Source organism: Lepidochelys olivacea (genome assembly GCF_965140295.1).
Source record: "Lepidochelys olivacea isolate rLepOli2 genome assembly, chromosome: 1".
In the NCBI taxonomy this organism is placed as follows: domain Eukaryota; kingdom Metazoa; phylum Chordata; order Testudines; family Cheloniidae; genus Lepidochelys; species Lepidochelys olivacea.
The window spans coordinates 210,593,206-210,612,021 of NC_140411.1; the positions used below are offsets into that span (position 1 = coordinate 210,593,206).

At 47.5% G+C, this 18,816-nt stretch overlaps 1 protein-coding gene across 1 annotated transcript in view; it reads right to left on the bottom strand.

The window, feature by feature from the left end:
* Nucleotides 1–17,478, bottom strand: part of TBX15 (T-box transcription factor 15) — a 135,876-nt gene extending 118,398 nt beyond the window's left edge. The window contains exon 1 of the mRNA XM_084643887.1: nt 17,012–17,478. Coding sequence (XP_084500013.1) covers nt 17,012–17,213 — 202 coding nt within the window. The 5' untranslated portion in view covers nt 17,214–17,478. The remainder of the gene's footprint in view (nt 1–17,011) is intronic.
* Between the last annotated feature and the right edge of the window lie 1,338 nt (nt 17,479–18,816).

Genomic DNA, 18,816 nt, shown 5'->3' on the forward strand with positions numbered 1-18,816 from the left:
TATAAAATCTATGATGGTTTAATCTGTGATGAATCCCTGAACTGAAACAATGTGGGACTTGCATTCTATTTCACTGCAACTGTGATTTCCACTCTTTCCCCTTCCTCTCTAAGCAGGTTCCACTGTATTAAGGTGTTTGGGTTCCTGTGTTTTCTATTAGATCAATATCTACAACAATCCTCTATTACTGATCATGAAATGATGCCACTCTGAGACCCCATTCACACACACTTAACAACTTTCTGCTTCAAGGCCCTGTTCTCCTGCTCACAGCAAATGCAAAGAAGGGGTAACAATTCTAAGATTGTCCAGCTGAAAAAACTGTGAAAATGATATTAATAGAGGGTCACGATTTAATATGCCTTTAAAAACATCTGTTTCAACCCACCAATATGTAAATGGGTGATGGGCTATACAACCTACTTTTTGGAAGGCATCTGATCAACTCCACCTTCATGTTATTATTTCTTATTGTATTACCGTAGCTTCTGGGAACCCTTACCATGGGCTAAGACCCCATTGTGCTGGGAGTTGTACAAACAGAACAAAAAGGCAGACGCTGCCTTGAAGAGCTTACAGTCTAAGTCACGGGTGGGCAAACTACTGCCCGCAGGCCGGACCCAGCCTGTCAGGGCTTTGGATCGAGCCAGCGGGATTGCCACCCCTGTGGTGCCGCAGGCCCTGCGCCACTCCCGGAAGTGGCCAGCACCACGACCCTGCGGCCCCTGCGGGAGCAGGGGCAGAGGGCTCTGTGCACTGCCCTTGCCTGCGGGTACCGCCCCCCAAGCTCCCATTGGCTGCGGTTCCCTGTTCCCGGCCAATGGGAGTTGTGGGGGGCGGTGCCTGCAGGCGACGGCAGCACACGGAGCCCTTTGCCCCTGCTCCCCCAGGGGCCGCAGGGTCGTGGTGCTGGCCGCTTCCGGGAGTGGTGCGGGGCCAGGGCAGGCAGTCAGGGAGCCTGCCCTGGGCCCAGTGCGCGCCGCTGCCATCCCGGCACCACTCCAGGTAAGCAGCACCAGGCCAGAGCCCGCACCCTGAACCTCTCCTGCACCCCGCACTCCAACCCCTGCCCTGAGCCCCTGCTGCACCCCACACCCCTCCTGCCCTGAGCCCCCTGCTGCACCCCACACCCCTACTGCACCCCAAACCCCTGCCCTGAGCCCCCTCCCACACTCTGCACCCCCTCCCGTACCCCAACCTCCTTCCCTGAGCCCCCTCGTACACCCCACACCCCTCCTCTGCCCCAACCCCTTGCCCTGAGCCCCTTCTTACACACCGCACCCCGTCCTACACCCTGCACTCCCTCCCACACCCCAACCCTACATTCATGGCCCTGCATGCAATTTCCCCACCCAGATGTGGCCCTCCGGCCAAAAAGTTTGCCCGGCCCTGCTTTAGCGCATAATGAATATGGAATAATTCCCTTTCCAGGACAATTTTGGGCCGTGTAATCACTCATGCTACAACTAGTGACAATTTGGGAATTCACAAACATTTTCAGGAATACCCAGCAGTTGTCCAAATACTTATAAATAACCAATAAAAAGGCCCCATCTGTGTGAATTCATGAACCAGGTTTTTCCACTATCCCGTGGTGGTCTGTGACAGTGTGATAAGGAAGCAGCCTTGTTCATAACATTTCAGATGAATCTAACTGGCCCTCGCCAGCATTCTTAGTCGATACTTTACCCATCTGTCTTGTACAATATATTGAACTGATTTCCTGTACCTGCATAAATGACATTGGACTGTAGTTAATAGGTTCTGTCTATTCCCTTCAAGAGCCAGGCTTGTCCTTATGTGCAAAAACCCACCAAGGGGAGGAAAAAACATCAAATTCCCATTCATGCATCACATAGTCTGGGGATGTGGTGTGCTCAGGCCCCTAACTCTCCCCTTCTCTTTCTTTCTCTCTGTAGTCCCTCTTCTCTCCCTCACCCATCAATCCCCCCATCTCTGCCTTGTTTCTTACTTTTGTGCTCCTATTAACTCCTCTGTTCCTGATTGCCCCATCACTCCACCCGGGTCATGATTTTATAGATCTATATAATCAAAACAAAAATTTAAAAATATACCTGATCGTTGATCACTTTACTTGTATGTTGTACCCTTTGCCTCCCCCCTTTGTCTATCATGCCTATCTCGATCGCAACCTCTTTAGAGCAGAAACTGTACTCCCAGGAAGCTTGACCCTAACTGAGGCTGTTAGGCACGACAGCAACAAAAACAATAATAATAATTGATCATTCCTGTGGCTCTCAGGGTTCTCTTTAATCTATTTTCCTAGCGCAGCTTCTCAGCCTGGAGTAGCTCAGCTCCTACAGGAGCCCAATGGACCCCCAGTCCAGCTGCTATCTCCAAACTCCTCTTCAAGGGACGGGTTGATATGGTGGAAGGGGACCATTAGTGCCCAAAGCCTTCTTTTCGGTAGATTTGATTTGCTAAAGGTTATGATTGTATTGGATCATTTGCTATTGTGTCCTGTATGAATTTCATTGGTCCTGTCTTCATTTTTATAAAAAAGTGACTAATTCTCCAAATTTTCCTGGAAAACCACACCCCCTCTCCCCCCCCGCCCCAGCTTCTTACCGCAGATCAAACAACAAATCTGGACCCCCCCCGCGATGAGCCAGCACTTCAGCACACATTCCTTAATAAAGGAAATAGGTAAAGCCCTATCATGTAAGTATAGCCTCACAAAGTCTATTCACCAACACCATTTTCTGCAATATCGAAACAAATCACTACAAATCTCCACAACCATCCCAGCTCTTTGTGAGGGTTTTCTTGAATCCAGGAGCAAACACAGCTACTGTTTCAGGGCTAACCTGAGCAGTCGCTAAGAGGGCAACACAACCTTTCTGCCACCCAGCCAGAAAGTTTCAAGATTTGCACAGCAGACCTGCCATGCTACAGTCTTGCATGGGTATCAGTAGCATTAAAGTGGATAATATGCCTGCAGTGCTGGGGAACAGACAGAGCCTTTACCTGAGTTGTTTGATGGACACTTTTTTTATTTGCTCCAAGCAGCCTGGACAGGAAACCCCAAAATCCTAGAACAATAAATCTTTTGTTTATTTTTTAAATTTGAGAGTGAAATAAAAACGTTTAGGCAGCTAGGACTATGTGCTGTACTATATGTTTCCAGGCCTTCCCACACACCTTAAGCACACTGCTTTGAAGGGTAGATCCAACTTCTTACGTTAAAAGCACAGCCTCCGAGTGGTCTTGCGTTACGGGCTGTGAAGAAGTTACACCATAAAGAGGTCACATGCTAAAATGCCACAATGATGGGCACGTTATAAAAAACCTAAACTGACAACCAGATAGAAAGCATGAGGAGCATTACCGCCTGGTAACTTTACACTGGAGGCGGACTTGATTCCTTCCATTTGCAAAAAGCAGTCAGCCGGACCTAGAGCCACAAAGAGACGTAAGCATTGCAACACATAATTTTGGGCACCCTGCCACCCAGTGGAATCCTCAGCCTAGAATTCCTAGGCACCCCGAATAAAATGCATAAGGAGAGTTAGGTGCTTAAGAAAGGGATCCTCAGAAGCCTGCAGACTGAGCAAGAAGCTGTCTAAGCTAACCAGTCGGAAATGACAAGGAGAGGGGTGGGGCCAAAGCCTCATTCATCAAAGGGAGTTAGGCACCAAACTCTGGGCTGGAGGGCCTTGAACTGGGATTTCTTATATCCCAGCAGAGGTACCTGACTACCAGGCTATTGGGAGTTCTTAGCAGGAGGAAGGGGTTCTTTATGGCCTCTCTCAAGCACTCATTGAAGCTGTTCCACTGTGTAGAAATAATTTTTGGTGCAGGGTCTTGAACCCAGCTCTCCCACATCCAAGGGGAGTGCCCTAGCTCTGGCCTATTGGGTATTCTGTGGATATGTATGCATACATACATGCACAAGCCCCCAAAATTCCCCAGCTAATCACCCCTAACCATCTTTTGTGGGGGTTAGGCACACTTTGAACACACCTGCCAGGTTGGGCCATGCAGGTGAGGGAATACCTACTTTGAAAATCCCACCAGGGCTTAGGTGTGAGCTAGGGTGCCAAGCAACTCAGCAGCATCAGGACTCAAGTCAGCTGTGCATATGCCCACCGATGACAACTTCTTTCGGCGATGTGTAGAATATGTACTTGGACAGCCCCCCAGCACAGGTTTAAGTAGCAGTGTAGACGGTGAGGTGAGTAGGGCTGTGGGTATGAACCCGAGTACATTCCTAACATGGCTCTCTACTAGCCCAAGCCAGGCTTTCCCATCTACACTGCTATTTTTAGTACATATTTTAATACAATTTTTAATATTTTTAGAGGCTATCCTGCTGCTTCCCTGCTGCTAGAGCCTTTCCCCACTGCAGGGAAAGAGTCGGGCACCAGGGAAAGGCTCTGGCAGTGGGGATACAGTGGGGAAAACCTCCCTCCTGTCCTGCCAGAACTTTTCACTGACACGTGTAGCTACACATAGCAGTGGGGACACGGTGCGTTTTTCAGTATGGCGTGTAACTACGCAGCCCCTCCGTGCCACACAAAGTGGTGTGTAGTGTCAAGGTAGCCTTAGGTACCATCGGAATTTAGAGGCCTACAGCATTAGGCAGTGGCTGAGAGGGGGCTTTGAGAATCTGAGGGGCATAAAGTGCATCTCAGCTGCATTAAGTGGCAGTGAGGCACCTAAGTCCCTTTGTGGATCTAACTCTCTAGCTTTCCTCTAGCTTTCTCTATGATTGATCCAGCATCTCAGCACATCAGAGAGAGATGCCAGTATAAAAATCAGGAACACCTGGTGACTCCACAGATGGGGTGGATGGAGGGCAGTGGCTGGCGGTGAATGCCTGACTGGAGTAGCTGAGACCCCGGGTAACTGCCCAAGGAAGAGGTCATGATGATTTCAGTGGGAGTTTTGGATGATCAGCACCTCTGAAAATTAGGCCACAAAGGTTCAGACCTAAAAGGTCAGCACCATAAAGCCACTGTGCCTGGTGGGTGCTCAGCACTTTACAGGATTTGTCCCTAATACAGTAGCTAGCAGGTAAACAAGACTTCAGCATAACTTTAGGTTTATCATCTTCCACAACATGATAAAGAATAGGCACTTTGTTACTTCATTTCATTTTTAAATGTTGTATGTCATAGTCAGAGTTTAAGGCCAAAAGGGACCACCAGATCATCCAGCCTGACCACCGGTATATCACAGGTCACCAGCATCACTAAGCCACCCACACAGGAAACCCAACAGTCAGAATTAGACCAAAGTATCACAGCCTTGTGTGTGTCTGGTAAATACATAAAAAGAGCAATTTCAGAAGCAATTGCTACATTTGCAAGAGGAAATGTTGCCTAAAGATTTATGATCACCCATCTCAATTATCTCACGGAGGTTTATTTAAGCTTAGGCAGCATTTAGTATAATGTATGGGCTAGACCTTGCTCCCACGGAAACCAGTGGGAGTGTCGCTGTTAGCTACTGTGAGAACATGAGCAGATCCTATTCATTTTATTTCCTGTACTTTTCTCACCCAGATGCACAGGAGAGCTAATGGCAGAATAAAACCAGGTGAAATGTAATGCACATCCGAATGATTTCAGACGCACCGACTAAGATGTAGGGATAGCCGGACAGCACTGGGAAGATCTGGGAGCCAAGTTACACAAAATGTGATTTGTAAAGGTCATAAACAAGCCAAAACAGCTGGATATTTAAACTAATAACATCTTTGATCTTATAAAAGGATTTCTGAATGGGATTGAGGCTCATCAAAGCGCCAAGCTGATTCCTAGTAACTGTGAGAAAATCACCTTCAATCTAATTTTCCTGGAAGAAGCAAATGGGATGAGGCAATGTACAGAACTTTCCTTCCTGAGCCCCACACTGGACATCGCTAGCTAGAGCCCAGGAGAGTTGCACAAGGTAAATACACTTCGCAATGTGAAGTCCTCAGGAATTGATGGTGCTGTGAAACTGATCGAAGAAACCAGAGCCACTCTGACATCTCCCGCTCGTGAGCTTTGGGTTGGTGTGTGGCAGTCCAGATCAGTTCAACAGACAGTCTGATAATAGAAAAGGAGGACTTGTGGCACCTTAGAGACTAACCAATTTATTTGAGCATAAGCTTTCGTGAGCTACAGCTCACTTCATCGGATGCATACCGTGGAAACTGCAGCAGACTTTATATACACACAGAGAATATGAAACAATCTGTGTGTATATAAAGTCTGCTGCAGTTTCCACGGTATGCATCCGATGAAGTGAGCTGTAGCTCACGAAAGCTCATGCTCAAATAAATTGGTTAGTCTCTAAGGTGCCACAAGTACTCCTTTTCTTTTTGCGAATACAGACTAACACGGCTGCTACTCTGAAGTCTGATAATACTGATTATAAAGATTATTAATTATGGGGCTTGTGAGACCACAAAGAGGTTTATAAAATGTAACCCTGAGTTTGGAACTGTGATTCTTCCCTGCCGATGGAACTTGTGCCGCTGCACTTGTGAGATAATTATCCAGCCACTCTCTAACACTAGTTTTATTTTCTTAAAATAATGTATTGATTAATTGAAAATCATAACAGTGCTAGGTTCTAACAATACGGCCTTGAGGCAATATAGTGTATGCAATTTGCTATGCAAACTTCCACAAATAGCTCTGCTGAAGCACCCTCAGTCCTGATCTGCATCCCTATTTCAATCCTGGGACATCTTCAGCAGCTCAGCTGTATAAATTATATGGAGGTTTTGCAATGTGTGCAGATGTTTATTAGAGTTTTTGATGAGAGACCACCAAATTTATGTTCCCTTGTGACCTGGTCTAGAGTTGAATGCAGCTCTCCAAAGGTAAGGTGAGGTGCTGGTGCACTAATTCACTCAGCACCAAGGCCTCAATATTGGGACCACATCCACAGAAATGTGCTGATTATTAATATAACTTGTATCAGTTCCTAACCAGTTTGTAAGCTACTCTTCAGAAACTGTAAATCCGTTATTTTAAGGCTGGTTGGCAGTAACTGCTTTCCAAGCTATGCCCACCAGCTTCCTGCCTGCTGTGGATATCACTGGTGATGTACAACGCTCTAGGTGTTTCCTATGTGCCCATCATGGAAGGCAGAGCCCTTGTCAGTGTGGTGGGGAAACAGAGACAGATTAGATGTGAACATGGAAGTAAATCTTAGGAAGACAAACTGTTAGTGGCTGGGCTGAAGTATTTGCTGGCCTCACTCTGGCCTACATTACAGTCATAATTTACATTTACAAATATAGATTTTAACATTTTAACAAACATTTTATATCTTACATTGTCTCTGGAGCAATCTTTGGACAACTATTTTGCATCTGTCACTGGATCTTCTTCACTCCATCTTCACAATATTGTCAGATCAATAGGGCTACTTAGAAAATGGCTCATGGAGATATTCATTTATCTAATCCTTTTGTCACTTCTCTGAATGATTTTGTAACTCATCATTTTCTAGTCTGCCAGTCTACTCAGTTAAAATATTGGTTTTGGTATGAATACTGCTGATAGAGCTTTAACTGGACCTAGGTTTTCTGATCATGTTACAGTTGTAAAATATCTTTACTGGCTTCCAGTAACATTTCAGTTTAATTTTACAATAATAATACTTTGCATTTTTCTAGACACTGTCACTGTTGGGCCTTACAAATATTACCAGAAGAAGAAGTAGTATTTTCTACCCAAGGATCTCAAAGTGCTTTACCAATCAGTTAGGTTAATATTATTATCTATATTTTACAGAGGGTGAAACTGAGGCTCAAAGGCCTTGTCTAGACTGACTTTTTTTCTGAAAAATATCCCAGCATTGCTAACAACGTGCAGTGCATCACTATTAGTGATAGCAGTTGAGAAAGCTCTCGTGTAGATATGGTACCGGAGAATGCCAATACTTTTAACATTGTGTTGTGTAGAGGAGCTCTAAGCAGGGTTAGATGACAAGGCGCTTTAAAAGACAAGGGTTACCTGGAGTCCTGTTTATACTATGCTTCCCATTGTTGCTGCTGCCAGCAGAGATGTACCATTTTTAGCAAAGATGGAAGTGTTTTTTTGTTCATTTGTTCATTTAAAAGGCTACTGTGGTTCAACCTAAAAGATTAAATGAAAGCTGGGAACACCATGCACCCTGACTAGCAAATTCTCATCATTTCACCTCTGCTTCTACTATTGAATATTAAATGCTTCCCTCTCCCCTGCTGCAAACCATACAATATAATTAAAAGTGTTTGCACAAGATGTTTGAGCACTAATATTTGGTCACAAACTAATAAAATTCCATCGCTAGGTACTGAGAAACCCAGGCCTTCTGGGAAACTATGATAATCTCAGAAGCCTTTTTTATAGTATACTAATACTTAAAGGAAGTATTTTTTCACACAATGCAGTCAACCTGTGGAACTCCTTGCCGGAGGATGTTGTGAAGGCCAAGACTATAACAGGGTTCAAGAAAGAACTACATAAGTTCATGGAGGATAGGTCCAGCAATGGCTATTAGCCAGGATGGGCAGGGATGGTGTCCCGAGTCTCTGTTTGCCAGAAGCTGGGAATGAGCAACAGGAGATGGATCACTTGATGATTACCTGGTCTGTTCATTCCCTCTGGGGCACCTGGCATTGGCCACTGTCAGAAGGCAGGATGCTGGGCTAGATGGACCTTTGGTCTGACCCAGTATAGCCATTCTTATGTTCTTATAGTAGAAAATCCCACCAACGTAACTAAAAAATTGATTTAGTTACACCAGCATAAATCCCTGCTATAGATGTACTTAAACTGGTTTACATTGCACTTAAACTGATTTAGCTTAAAGCATAAATTGGTTGAAGTGCTTTTTGAACCAGTTTCAGTAAATGTACATTAGGGGTTTGCCCCTGTGTAATTGCATTGATTTTAATGAGTTTTGTTACACCAGCACATTTTATAATATAGCCCAGGGCTCAGAGAGAGACAGAGAGAGAGATTTTAAAACCATGTTGGTCCTTGAGGGCCCAAGACTGCAAACCTTGTTTCATACAAGAAATCCATTGACTTCAATAGGAATACTTGACTTGTGTGAGTAATTCTTACTCATGTGAAGAGGGGTTTGCAGGACCAGGCCCTACAGCAATAGAAACGTTCTTCTCTGGAGGTACCAGACTTACAATTGTAGAATAATAGAAACGTAAGGCTCGAAGGAACCTCAAGAGATCATCTAATCCATCCCCTGCACTGAGCCAGGGTCTCACAATCTCGCTCTTGCTTTTCCATCTGAAAAAGGCATCAGTTTTCTGTAAAGACAGATATAGATAGACCAGGACACCTCTGCCTGAGGGAGACTAGCTAAGCTGATATTTGATATAAGAGCTCAGCCTGAAGTGGGAGGAAAGAGATGTGATGGATGGTTAGTAGGAAGTTACTTGACTTGTGCCTGTAATTGAAGCTCTTTGGATTTTCCCTGAGATCTCGTCACACACAAGAATGTCCTTTGAATTCCTGCCTTTTCCCACTTCATGCAGATGGAATAATTTTGGACAGTTTTGGATATTCAAAATAAGTCACAAAGAAAGCAAAACATTGTCTGATATGTTGTCTCCTTTCTAAGACTCTGCTGTCTTGGAAACAATTCCTGGATTTTTTCATATTATTCCATTACCTGCAGTCTTAGTTCAGTGTGAGTAATTCACTTCCCTGCAGGAAGAGTTTAACAGGCATGACAGCGAAGCCCACCAATTCAATAAGATATAGATTACTATAGAGATAAACCCTTCTCATTCACTCGCTCTTTCCTCAAGAATGAAAGGTCAAGGTTGGATGAACTTGAGCAACACAAACCTCGCCTGCGCTCCCACACTGTACTCCTGGTTCCCATCTAGACAGCTCCATCTCCTTTTCTCTACCTTCTGACAGCAAGAGCCTCCACTCTATGGGCAAAGCGCAGGGGGAGCATACATGTCCTGGAGGTTACATTTTTATTATTTCCTCAAATTATCAAACACAGCACAGACTATCACAGTCTCAGCCACTTCTGCTCAAATACACATTTAGAGCTTTCTAGCTAACACTTAATTCTAATACAGCATTTGGGATCTGCAGATCACAAAGGGGGAGTAGTTTTCATACACCCCATTTTACAGATGGGCAAGCTGAAGCACAGAACGGTGACTTAACCTGTATAAGGTTCCACACCAAGTGAGTGGCAGAACTAAGAATGGAACTGAAGTTTCCCAACTCCTCTTCCTCTGCCCTGGTTGCCTCACCACACTCTATCAGATAGGTCTTAACCAAAACTCAACTCTAAACAACCAAAGCTGGAACCATATTTTGCAGCTTAGGCCCATGGGGGATATGTCCATCAATGGCTATTAGCCAAGATGGTCAGGGATGCAACCCCATGCTTTGAGTGTCCCTAAGCATCTGACTGCCGGATGGTGGGACTGGACGACAAAGGATGGATCACTTGATAATTGCCCTGGTCTGTTCATTCTCTCCGATGTATCTGGCATTGGCCACTGTAGGAAGACAAGATACTGGGCTAGATGGACCATTGGTCTGACCCAGTATGGCTGTTCTTATGTTCTTATTTCTAAACTATATACATTATACATAGATTCACATACATGAATAGGAACGTACGTAATAATGTATATACATTAAAATAACAAATAAAGTGGTGATTATATCTCTGGGATCAATTGTGAAAGCATGTGGCAAACTGTATTTATTGTTGCAGGAATTACCAGCCCTTTGACTCTCTTACCTGCTTTCTGCCCACTAATCCCTCTTGGCCAGGATTACTTCCCAGTTCTAAACCTCTGAGCAGATTTAGACAGCTGCTGTTTGTTGTAGTTATTTTAGACATCCTTGCTTTCTCCTTTCCTCAAAGTCTGGAATTTCTCCCACAAAATTACATGATGCTAAAGTGCAAGATGGTCAGTATTCAGTCCAGGGGCAGGTTTAAGATGAATAGCTCATGAACACTTAGGTCTAGGCATAAGAGCTTTCTATCAATGGAAAGGCCCTGGGAATTCCCCCCTAGCCAAGGGTGTAACGCTTTTGTCTCTAATATTGGTAGGACACAAGTCATCACACCATAAAATTAGGACAGTGTGGTGGAGCTTTTTTAGATCTTTCTAAAATGTATTATTTTCTCTCCCTCTAAAGCCCCACAGTAACTAGGCTGTATGCTGTGACAGGAAGAAGGATATGAAATGCTGATCGAATTTGACAAAATGTAAAACTCTCAAACATTTTCGTCTTTAAAATATGTGGCATAAACAATATCCTGGAGGACTGTGTAGCATCAAGGTGTTACAGGCATTTGTTTAGGGAAATGTGCATATTTCACTGGTGGCTTCTCTGCTTGTAGTATGGCTATCTTAAACTCAAAGAATAAAAACGCTTACCACACCACTTTGATCCCGCTCCCTCGCTCTCTAATACAGATAATGGGCCTGCCTATCTCTCTAAAAGTACAACGTTGGCAACTGAGAGAAGAACTGTGCTTCAAAGGAGAATCCAGATTTCAGAGGTTATCAGTCACCATGAGAAACTTCAGTCACAAATTTCTGATGAGCTGATGAGCTCACTAAACTCTCCCCCCAGCCTGCTAATTTCACTCCGTCACTGATGAAAGATACAGCTGTAAACAATGATGAATAAATTATACATAAAGGATTGAAAGATACAGTGATTAGGACACTGCGGACTTTAGCGCTGATCATACCTGGAAAATACCTGGAAACCCAGAGACACCAGGGATATGTGTTAATTGATTGACGGTCTAAAACCGTTACGGGGCTGGGCATTTCAGTGTCTGAGTTAACCCACCAGCTAGTTTTCCCCATCTCTGAACTGCGGCTAATATTCACCCACTTCCCAGAGGCATGGGACACTCCGACTCATTCGTGTTTGCAGCGCGCGTTGAGATCCGCAGGTGACAGGCAGCAGCGCGGAGCAGAGCGTCATTACTGCTCGGGCAATAAGCCCCTGAGATGGGAGTAGCCTAGGCGAGGCCGTTCCGGGCAGGTCAAGGCCAGGCCCCTACAGCAGTTAATCTGCAGCACTAGGGACCAGAGTCATTGCTCCCCTGGGCCGCAAGCTCAGCTCCGGAGCCACTGCAAACCCTCGGCTAGGGAGGCCGCAGTGGGAGCAAGAGAGGAGGCGGCTCGCAGGGGGTGGGAGGCTTGCGGATCCGGGTGCTGAGCTTCCCTCTGGCTGCCTGCAGCTGCTCGGCTCCCGGCAGGGTCTCACTCAACGCCTGGCACCTACGTGTCAACCTGGCCGGCGCAGACAGAAGGGCCCTTTCACTCAAGGCGGTGCATGTGCCGCAGCCCTGGTGAAAGGAGATTTCAGCGCCTGCCTCCTGCCAGGCCTGGGCAGGCTGCGTCCTCCATTAGCTCCCAGCCCCACGGCAGCTCCCCGCGCCACTCCCCTGCGCTCCACGCTGGCCCAGGGCTGCCGCGGGCTTTCCTTCATATTCGCCCCTCATCCTCGCCCAGCCGCCCGCAGCGGGCCCTGCACATGCCCCGGGGCCAGGGCCAGCCCAGCCCCCCCCCCCCCTTCATAGAATACCAGGGTTGGAAGGGACCTCAGGAGGTCATCTAGTCCAACCCCCTGCTCAAAGCAGGACCAATCCCCCATTTTTGCCCCAGATCCCAAATGGCCCCCTCAAGGATTGAACTCGCAACCCTGGGTTTAGCAGGCCAATGCTCAAACCCCTGAGCCATCCCGCCCCCCAAAAGAAACCCGAACCTGCGCGGGGAGACCCCAATGGGTTTCTAGTCCATCGCCTTAACCACTGGCCCAGGACTACACTGCTGCCCCAGGCCCAGCCCGCTCCCTGCGCCCCACCCCTAGCGCTGCTGCGGGCCGCGTGGCAAGGCCAGTTCTGAGACCCAGCCGGCCTCCTGCTGCTCCGGGCTCCCCCCAGCCGGCCTGCTCGGCCCAGCCACCCAGCGGAGCGGTGGGGATCCGGAACCACCCCCCGTTCTGGGCCTAAGGCCTGGGCTCCGGGCCCTGGGCAGAGGAGTGGAACTGGGCTTCGCTCCCCCCCGCACGGGGAGGGGGGGGAGGGGGCACTGCCTGGAGCCAGGGCGCATTTTTAAGGCTGTATTGACACTTGTGGGGCGTTTTTCCTTGCGAGGACTCTGCGCTGACCACGCCGTTACCGAATAAGCCCGCCTCACCCTGGCGCCTCACCCCGCGCGCACCCATTCCTGCAGGGCCCCGGCCCCGGCCGGCCCCGGCCCCTCACGCAGGGACAACCGGCACCGGCCGCCGGCTCTCTCGGCGCGGCCCACACACGCGCTTAGAAAGTCTCCAAACAGCCCCGGCCACGCCGGGTGCACACGGCACGAGACCCCAGCTCACCCGCGAGGGGGGCGTCACCCCGGGTGCCTTTCGCCTAGCGCTGGGATTCAAAGCCAGCTTCAGACCCGCCTCAGCCGAGCCGCCTAGAGCCGCCCGGCCCCTCTGCCGGCGGGAGGCATGGCTGAGGCATCAGTAACGCGCACCTTTAGAAACCCCGAAGCTTTCTCCAAGTCATTCTCCCCCGCCACAGGCAGGGCCCTTCACTTCGGGAGAGGGGGCGCTCTGCCCGGCTCAGGCTCTCAGGTCTCCTTCCTGTTGAATACACCCGCACGCAAGGCCTTGGGCATGGCCGGGAAGTCCCACTACTCGGCGGTTTGTTTAACCCAAAGGGAGACGTGTGGACGTGCCGAGGTCCCCCCCAGGTGCACGCGGTTTTGTGCGGAATGGCTCTGGCCCGATGCAGCGCGGGAGTCGCCAAAAGGGCGCTGCCAAACAAGACTGAAAAGGAGACGCGGCGTCCGGCAGCAACACCGGCATTAGCGTGTCCCAGAACACGCCATTCCGACAGCATCCAGTCATCCCGCTCGCTCGGGCAGGTCCCCGGGGAGAGGCGTTAACACCTCAGCTACCCCCTGCTAAACCCAAACCCCAGGCGCCTTGATAACGAAGAGAAAACTATGGAATTGAAGTAGCAAACGAGTCCCAGCTACGCCCGGCTTCCATTACATAGTAGTCTATACAGACAGGCGTCGCAATATAGTAGCATGAATTACTATTAATGATTGGTTATTAAGTATTGGTTACTTATTATGCATTGTTATTATTTAGAATATTTTATGCTCGGCCTAATTGTCATGATTCTAAAACCTCTCGGTATCCAATTTTGTTTCTTTAATTTCAATTTAATACAATTAAAATTAAACCCTAGTAGGTAACGGAAAACTTTTAACAAAAATTGGCTTGAAAATATGGAATTGATGGGAAGTAATAAGAATAAATCCACTGTCGACGTACAACATTGTTGATTATTTGCTGTAATATTTGGTGCAAACACTTTGAATTGGGGCTATTATCTTTTTTGTTTATCTTCTAATGCATCTTTTGAGATTTATTAAGATTTAAATACTTTAGCTTCAAAGTTTGCATTAAATTGGTAATTTTGTTGTTGTAAATAAGCATGGTATATGGTCTACATGTATATGTATATAGATGTTTGTATCTATATCAGCTAATCTGTTTTCACCCAGTAGCAAAGGAAAACTACAGTAGATTTGGACTGAGTTGATTTAATGAAGTGATTGTGCAAATTGCACTCGCAGATTTTTTTTATATTTATTCTAGCACCCTAAAAATGATTTTAAAATCTGGCCTTGATTTGCTGTGCTTTATGAAAACACTTTGCTTTCCAATATTTCAGACGTTAGCAGCCGTGTTTACCCGCTTTCCAAGTCTGGCGCTTTGGGGTGTCTCTCTTTATTCCAGATTCATGCAGAAATGGACAAGTTAAACAGTCTTATGCTTTGTGTGTAACCTCCAATAAAGGGTATTAATTGAAAATTAAAATAACAAAAAACGGGATACCACGCAGATCTGCCAGATTACTGAAGAAGGGATTTTATTGGTTGATTGATTGATTTTCTTGAGGAATAATTAGTAAACTAGGTTTACTTCTCTCTCTTTCTTTTTATTCTTGTCTCCACTCTTTCTCATTGCTAGGGAGCATTTTCTTCACAGGGAATTCCCTAACCATAAAATTTTAGGCAGGTCTCTTTGGGTTACATAGGGAGAAGAAACTGAAGTTGTCGCAATTCAGATAACTATTATTAATCATAAAATTCCTTGAGAGCTGGAGGGAGGGGGAAAGGGTCTCGAGAATTTTCAATATTTTCCCACCTTCCTTTTTTTAAAATCCTTTTTTACAATTGTAAACTTTTGACCAGTACCTTTCTGTCCGATTTTTATGCTGGATTTGAGAAAAGCGATCTTTATTTAGTCATTTAAAATTGTACAAAAAATTACGTATTTGCGTCCCAAAGTATCGTGGGTTCAAGTGAGTACAGGAGGCATTGATTTTTTCAGCGAGGAACCGAAAACTCTTCCTTCCCCAGACACAAAAAGTGATTTGGACATTATTTAGAATTCCCTTTCGCCACTAAGCATAATAATAATGGTAATAATAATTGCTGTAATCGCATTTTAAGATATTGTGTCGCCGCAACGAGCCGAAGGCAACTAGCCTAGCAAGACGGTTGTGTCATTGGGTGAAAAGGAATAGTTTTCATCCAGTGTCTGTTTTCTTTCCCCCCGTAGCTCTAGCCGTGGCATTGATCCGTACTTCTGTACTCCCTGAGAATATTTACAGACAGGGACTTCTGTGGAATACATTTGCTTTTTAAAATGGAAATTAGGCATGAGTCAAATCACCAAGGGACAATAGTTGAATTTTTCACTCAGGCAAATCTCTTAATTAAGTCAATATTTTAATTCTTTTTTAAAACAAGTAAAAACTGAGTGAGAGAATCCAGCCTGTTCTCCCAGACAATCCTCAGCAGGAATCCGAGCTGCGGCCAACCGGCCTGTCTTTTACCTTTTGTGTTGTTACCCCCGGGGGTTGTTTTCCACATATTACCCAGTATCTGTCATTGAATGCACGTAGGCAGTATTGAATCTAGGACTGTAATTCAGCCGTCTTTTAATGCGTTTCATTTCTTTCCCTTTCCCTTTCTACCGGAAAGGCTGGAATCGAGGAGGGCCAGGCCCAGGGCGCAAGCGGGGAGATCGCTACTATTACAAGGGGCCGCCTGGCCGGGAGCAGAGCTCCCCACCGAACGTAAGGGCGAGCCCCGCTCAAAGCCGGACCGGCCCGTATGGCCCGGGGCTGTCGGCCTGAGCCGTCAGCCGGCTGCTGCGGGCCTGTCACTGCGGCGCTGGGACCTCTCTCCCCAGCACAGAGAGCTAGCTCGGCACGAGCGCCAGCTCCCTCCGGGGCCCGATCCTGCCGCCTTCACCCTCAATGGCACTTTGCCCGTCGGCCTCCCCGGGGTCAGGATCAGGCCCCAGCCCCCTGGGGCCGCTCAGGGCGGGCTTCGCTGCACAGGGCATTTTACCCACGCCTGCTGCTCCCTGCGTTTCTGTGCTGCTTTCACTGGCCAGCCCCAGCACGGGCGTTTCTCGCAATCCGCGCTCCGTCAGGCCGGCTGGAGCTTTCGCCTCCTGCCAACAGCTGTTCGCCCCGGACTGGGCGCTTTTGTTTTCATGGGAGCCAAGTGCCTGCAAAAGCCGGGCGAGGCGGCTCACAGAGCGTGCTTGGGAGTCCGGAACCGGGGGGAACCACCTCGCCGCCCAGTATTGACCCCCCCCGCACACACACTCACTCACACTCACACACACACACACACTCTCTCCAGTGCTCAGAAATGGCACTAGTTGCTCGGCGCCCTGCAAAGCGGCGGCGCAAGGCAAGGCGGGTGTCCGAAGCCAGCCGGCAGCTAGCAATGCCCAGCGCGCTAGAGAGACCTGGGGAGGTGGGGGGGGGGGGAAGCAGCGGCGCCGTGCCCCGCCTGGGGGCTGTCAGAGCCAGAGAAAGGGAGCGGGAGACAGTCCCCTCTCCGCCAAGCAGGAGACCGGGGGCTGGGCAAGGCCCGCGAAGGGGCCCGCGGCTGCGAGGGGCTCTTTGGGAAGCGCGGTGGGGATAGAAAAGACGGGTCACTAACCGGGGTTGAGGTCCAGGCACTGGGTCGGGTCTTCGTTCTCCCCTAGCTGGCCATTGGGGCTGAGGCTCTCCATGGACAAATCCAACCCCTTGTCCTCCCAGTCTCGCAGTTTCCGCTTTTTATTTGTCCCAATCAAGGCTTCTACCGAGAAAGCGTGAGCCCGGGAGCTGAGGGCTACTGCAGATCTTCTCCGCTCACTCATCTTAGCCCCCAGCCCGGAGCCGCGCCAGAGGAGCAACCGGGGGCTCGGACGGCAGAGCTTGGGGAGCAGAGGCAAAGGCCGTCGCCTCTCTCCCCACCAGCCCCTCCCCAGCTGCGCCTCCAGAAGAGCCCTGAGTCCTCTGTCGGCTCTACATGAGGCAGGGCCGGGCGAGAGTGGGCAGCCCAGGTCCTCAGCACTTGCTCAGAGGGGTTGCAGGCTGGATTGCATCTTTTTTTCCCCCCCTCTCTCTCTCCTTCCCCTTCTGCCTCCCTCTGATTGATACAAACTTCTGGGAATTTTTTTCCCAAAGAGTTAGGCAGGCTGCTTGCGCCTGTCAAAAAAAAAAAAAGTCCCTGGCCAATAGGAGGAAGGGAAGGAGAGAAACCCAAAAGCTGAAACCCAATGAGGAGGGGAGAGAGACTCAGGCTTGAGGGCTAAGAATTTGGCCTGGTGGGTCCTGGAACCCTGGAGGAGAATTAACCCTTTGAAGAATGGAGACGGGCAGGGGAAAAAAGCTAGCTATAAATGCAGCGCGGTGACAACGCCAACGCTTATCTAACCCCCTCCGCACCCAGAGTTTTTAGCGACTTCTGGCCACTAAAGCACCAGAGTATTTGGAAGGGCCTTAAAAGGTGGGACTTAAAGATCAGGGACTGTTTGCAGGACGCCCTCAAACGCCGCGCTGTTGTCTTTGTTGCTGCTGCTGCTGGTGGTGATGGTGGTTTCCCGTTCAAAAATAAGGGCTTTGTGTATGAGACCCGTTTTCCCTCGGAACGATGTCAGATGTTTAAGTGATTTTGATAACCATCGGGCTGTGAAATCGGCGTTACACTGACTGCGCCATTTTGCCCTAAGTTTTAAATATTTGCTACCATTGGGACTACCTTATATTTTGGCATTTGGATTTTTTCCATGTTCTTTTGCTAGTGTATAATTTTATCCCGCCAGAGAAAATCCGCTCAAGGCCAACTCTGGCACAGGCAGTTGTCTGGATATTTATTCAAAACCTTAATTAAGGATTTTTCATACAGCGCTGTTTGAGATTTATATACACATAAATAAATAATAGTATATATCTGTATAACCACCTGGGTAGTGAGTTCGTAGTAAACAGAAAATTAGCTCTATTTACCAAGAAAAAAACCCCACGATATGTTTCCGCTCATGTTTTTCTTTCAGCAAGAAACATATTTTGAATGATTAGCTAGAAAGATAAACACAACGCTGAGCATTTAATGAAGTAAATAATAAATGAAACATGGAAAATATATCAACAAAATAGAAATTAGAAAAATAGAAGGCCGACCGACATGATAATTGGATCTTCCACATCTAATAAATTAGGAGGAAAATGTAATAGACACTTCAAATTCAGTAATGGATTGATTGATCGATCGATTTATGTATTTATTTATTTATTTCGATGGTTACAGAAGGAAAAAGAGAGAAATGGCTGACCTGGAGCTGTTTTCAAAGTAGGTAGAATGGCTGGACATGGTTAAGCTAATTTTAAATTAACCTTTGCGATGGAATCGCCATCCCAAAGACTTCTGGGCAGAAATCAAAACTTCGAGCATAAAAGTGCTGGAACTCTGAGCATAAG